At 56.9% G+C, this 5,000-nt stretch overlaps 1 protein-coding gene across 6 annotated transcripts in view; it reads left to right on the plus strand.

Annotated features, from left to right (window-relative positions):
- The window catches only part of LOC125045836 (adenomatous polyposis coli protein-like), a 67,066-nt gene that overhangs the window by 18,020 nt on the left and 44,046 nt on the right, over nt 1–5,000 (plus strand). For all 6 annotated transcript variants that reach the window (XM_047643356.1, XM_047643355.1, XM_047643358.1 and 3 more), the window contains exon 2: nt 1,976–5,000. This exon is cut by the window's right edge and continues 500 nt beyond it. In XM_047643356.1, the coding sequence (XP_047499312.1) occupies nt 2,159–5,000 (2,842 nt within the window). In that variant the 5' untranslated portion in view covers nt 1,976–2,158. The remainder of the gene's footprint in view (nt 1–1,975) is intronic.

Consider the following 5,000-nt stretch of genomic DNA (forward strand, 5'->3'; position numbering starts at 1 on the left):
AAGAGATCGCTAATTTATCGAGCTCTATTTATACGCGGAAGGTCCGTCGTTCATTTCTTTTTTTCCGCTATATTTAGCAAGACGGAATTATGAGCCAATGTGGATGTTGGAAATGAAGACGAGAGAGGGGAAAAGAGGAGATATGAGAGAGTAGAATTAATAAGAAATTTGAGGGGAATGGGAAGGGGATGTACATGGAAGCAAGGGTTGGCAGAAAACGGTGGATGTGAGACTAGGAACTCAGAACAGAAGGGAATAAAAGGAAGGGAGGGACATTGGGCCGAGGGGAATCAAGGGGAACTGGGGGAACAGAGCCGGAGGAAACATGGACCGCGAGGGGCGGAGGGACCCAGGAGAGGGGAGGGGAGCTGAGTATTGGCGAGGGGAGAGGCGAGGGCAACGGGGAAGTGAGAAATGAGATTGGAAAGGGAGGGGATTTTGAAAAGTAATTTTGGGAAGGGTAACTGTCTGTAAGAGTGTGCAGAAGGGTTAATACACTTTGTCTTATGTTACTGAGGTGTTTCTCGCGGTAAGAGGCGGTTAATGGTTCATTCCTTCCTTGGGCGATGAGCGGGTCTGAGTGTGGAAGGGTGTGCAGTGACCCGTGCAGGACCCTTTTATGCAATTTTGAACAACATTAGTTACAGACCCTCTAATTGCGTTCATTTGTTTACTAGTTACAAATGTTCCAGTAGTTATAATGCAGGCTTGCAAGGCGGGTATCGGGGCCCCTTGGCTGTCGAGGCACTGATGCAGTTTCGGTCGAAACGGGAAAAAAATGTAAATGAAGAAGGAAATCAAGATCCCAACGAAAGATGCAATGAGGTGCAATGAGGCGAGAATAGCACGAAGAGAAGGAAAGAGAAATAAATAACTTGACGGGAGTATAAACCAATGAAACATGTTGAGAGCCGGAAGACGGATAAGGGAAGTGGCGAACATGAGCCCCGCCAGGCCGTATATGCTTGCCATGCAGCAAAGAGGCAAAATAGCAGCACAGGAGGAACCAGAGAGCAGCACAAAGAAGGGTCTCACCCGCAGGCCTGCATAGTTTGGGTAACGCTAAACATGGCCTCGAAGCTTAGGCAGCCTCGACACACTCAGCACTAGAACGCGGGATGGAGGAAGGGAGGAGGGGGAGGAGGGTTGTGTGTCTGCTGGTGGATAGGACGCTAGAAATGCGAGAAGAGGAGGAGGAATAGGAGGGAAAGAACAGGGAAGAAATTATGTTTAAAAGCCGTGCGAGGAGAGAACGAGGAGGAGGATTGGCTGTATTTGAGGTATAGATCACCTGTATCGTTTTTATATAAAAAGTTGGCAGCGATGAATACAATATAATGCGTGTGGTTTGCGGCGTGATGTTGTGAGGGCGGCATGTGGTAGTGGAGACACCTGATACCTGATATCGCTTCTTTGAACCCGTGAGGGATTGTCCCCTTCGCCCTCCGAGGCAGTAATGGCCGAGCGGCGCTGGTGATGGCGGCTGCGGGTGACAACCGCTCGGGAATGATCATTTATATTTTGTTTTCTGAAGGCGAGTCCAGACGCCACGCGATCCGCGCGGGTTGAGTGCCAGCAAGAGGGGGGAGGGGGTGGCATTATCTTCGTTCCTGTCTTTTGATGTTCTGAGCTGTCTGCTGAGCTGCCGAGTTTGAGAACGCATTTTCTTTGCAACGCCTTCGCATTCATTCTGGTATATCTCGGATTCCGTCTTTGCGCTGATTTCCTCATGTTTGGAGGGACATGCTGGACAGGTATGGCGTCTTTGCCACGTTGCCAGGAACAGCTTTATCAACGTGTGGATTAACTTTTTTGTGATAGCGGAGATTCTAGACGTGAACAAGGGATGTGGATGAGGATGTGGGATGAGTGTAGCAGTGGGTTTGGGTCCTCACATCGTTCAGTTTTATGCGCGCATCTTCTGCGCTTACATGAAAGTCTTCAAGATTATTTATGATCAATTTCCTTTGTACAGATGAACAATATTTTTATAGTGTTTTATAAGAATTTGTTTTAATCGTCACGCGAAGTACCTGAAAAGAGATTGTTAAGTTTTGTAAAGTATGAACATAGATATAGTGTGATAGTGCTATTGTGATGTTACCTGATCAAGAGGAGAGCAAGCGTTAAGCCGAGCGCGCCCGAGCCCCATCGCGCCATGTTGAGCGTGCAAGCCATGATCCACCGCCAGGAGGCCGCCACGCCCCTGCGCAAGCCGGACAAGGCCTCCAACCGGCCCGACTCCAGCGGCAGCGGCAAGGGCAGGAACAAGCGCAAGGCCGGCAAGAAGAAGCGCGACGCGGCGGCGGGCGGCGACGACGCCATCGGGGACATCTTCGGCGAGGTGCGCCCGCCGCCGCCAGGCAAGGGCGAGGCGGAGGGCCGCGCCGTGGTGGCGCGCGAGTGGCTGCTGCTGCGGAACACGGAGGCGGAGCCGCAGGGGAGGCTCCCTGCCGCCCTCGCGGGGGACGCGGACGCTGGTCGTCGCAGGGCGGACCCCGGCCACAGCCACGTCCCCATCAGGAAGAAGGATTCTCGGGCGGGGAAGAGCAAAAAGGACGCCAACGGGAACGTAAGGATACTCAAGGATTCCAAAACCTGCGGTGAGGACGCGGCGGCCACTGCACCCGCGGATACCACCGCGAGAGGCAGCGTGGGCGCAGGAGGAGAAGCCCGCGAAGACGCGAGCAGGACGGCGCAGGGGAGAGAGGCTCCGTTCTCGGCCGAGGGCGCAGGGCGGCTCCATTCGCAGCTGGACCCCACAGACGGCACGCCCACGAAGGAGGTGGTAATCATAGACAAGCGACAGCCGCAGGAGAGCGCGAGGAAGAGCCGTCACGGGGCGGCGGACGCGCCCTCCGACAAGAAGGAGCGGCGTGCCGGCGTCGGCAAGAGCTCGAGCGTGAAGCGCCACAGTTCCGGCCGGAGCACGGGGTCGGAGGGGAGCACGCTGAGGAGGCTGCGGGGGCGGACCACGCAGCGCAGCAGCGCCGCCACGCAGACACCGCCAGGGTCGCACACGGACCTCCACAAGTGCGCGCCGCCGCCGGACAACCGGCGGGGTTCCTACAGGAGCCACGAGGTGCCGGGGGCGCACAGCGCAGAGCACAAGCCACACGAGGAGCCGCCACGTCGAGACATCTCCGTGGGCATCCCCGGAGCCGCGCTCCTGCTCAAGCTGGTCATGCCGCGAGACAAGCGCTTGAGCAGGCACTCCGGGGGCTCGCCCTCCAGGGACATGCCACCAACCACCTCCCCTGCCGTGACTCGGACGCCCGCGTCGCCTCCCCTGCCGTGGTTCTGGCCGCCTCTCCGTCACGTGGAGGCCGGCAACCCTGCCCACCCGATGCCTCCGCTGACGCAGTCGAGTCGGCGAGGCGGCGTGGCCGTCGGAGGAGGGGAGGCGGAGGCGGCGGGCGGCTGGTCGCCCGTCATGGAACGCGTCGTGCCCTTCCCTCCGAGAGCGGCGCCGCCCGTACCGCGGCCGATTCAGGGAGACCAGCTGAGTGTGTCCAGCATGAACAGCAGCCTCGCCGGCCACACGTATGAGCAGGTCAACTTCGTCATAGAGCCTCCCATCTCAGAGGGAAGGGAAAACGAGTACGAACTCGATAACGTGGGCGCACGAGGGGAGGCGTTTCCTTCTAGTATACACGAAAAAAATTCCTTTCGGGAGAACACACCCGAATTTCTGCGGCCGATGGCCCCCCCGTGGCAAGACTCTGCTCTTGGATCAAGAAGGCGTCCCAGCGACGACCAGTGTTGGCCAGATCCACTGGAAAAAACAGCAAGACAACCCATTGTTCTCCCAGGTCAGGATTCGGTCCAGGCATCGGGGAGACGACGGCCCTCGAGCAAAAGGAAGCGGAAAAAATCGCGGTCTGCGGCGACCACGACAGACGATTCTTTAGTCAGCAACAGTGGCTTTCAGCAGGATCTCCATCTGATGAAGGAAGGCAGCGTAGAGCGCTTGGGGAGGCGTGGATCCTGGGAGGAAGTCAGGAGGGTTCCGCCGGCGTTGTCTTACAACCGCAGAAGCAGTTCTTCCACCATACCCGAAGAAGCACGCCCTCCCGTCACAAGTGCGAGTGACAGAAGCAGTGGTTTGCGAGGCACGCACACTCTAACCATAGACAAACCTCTAACGGTGGTGGTCAGTGAGGATAATTTGCAGATGACGAGTTCGGTCTCGGTAAGCTTACCCATCTATCATAACGCCTCCTCATGTGATGATGACTCGGGTCCCTTTGAAGCGCCCAGAGAACCAGCAGAGCCAACAGCAACAAAAGATGTAAAAATTATACACAGGCTGCTAGATATTGTGAACCAGGAGCAAGCGAAGGTCACTCACTCGCCCCCCGGCCAGCGGCACAACGTTCGCCGCCGCGGACTCTACGTCCCCCTCGATCCCGAGACGGACACGGAAGTCAGATCGGAATCGGAAACCTTTGTGAGCAGCCAGGAAGCCTCGGAGCTTCGTTTGTCGGACCAGGGCTCACTGAGCTCCTCCTGTATTAGATATAATGTTACTCCACAGCCGTCCGATTCTTGTGTGGACCTTGAGAGCTCCTCTCTGTCTTGTTTAGAATTAGACAGCAGCTTGGAGCCATTTGTCCCACCTAACCTAGAGCGTGAAGATAGTGAGCAGTCATTTGTAGTGCTCGGGGGCTCTCCGTTATCTCTGGGAGGCTGTGGAGGTACTCCACAATCCCTTGGTGGGCGTGAGAGCACTCCGCAGTCTGTGGGAGGGCGTGAGGACACTCCACAATCTCTTGGTGGCCGTGAGGGCACTCCACAATCTCTTGGAGGGCGTGAAGGTACTCCGCAGTCTACAGGAAGGCGCGGTGGAACTCCACAGTCTCTCGGCGGACGTGGAGACAGCCCACCGTCCTGCACCGAGGGACCGAAAGCCCCAAGCCTGTATGCGAAGCGTCTTGGAGCGTCTGAGCCCTACCTGAATCGCCGGAACAGCCTCAAGACGTATGTGGACCTCAAAGCCA

The sequence above is a fragment of the Penaeus chinensis genome, chromosome 38, assembly GCF_019202785.1.
Source record: "Penaeus chinensis breed Huanghai No. 1 chromosome 38, ASM1920278v2, whole genome shotgun sequence".
NCBI classification, from domain to species: Eukaryota; Metazoa; Arthropoda; class Malacostraca; order Decapoda; family Penaeidae; genus Penaeus; species Penaeus chinensis.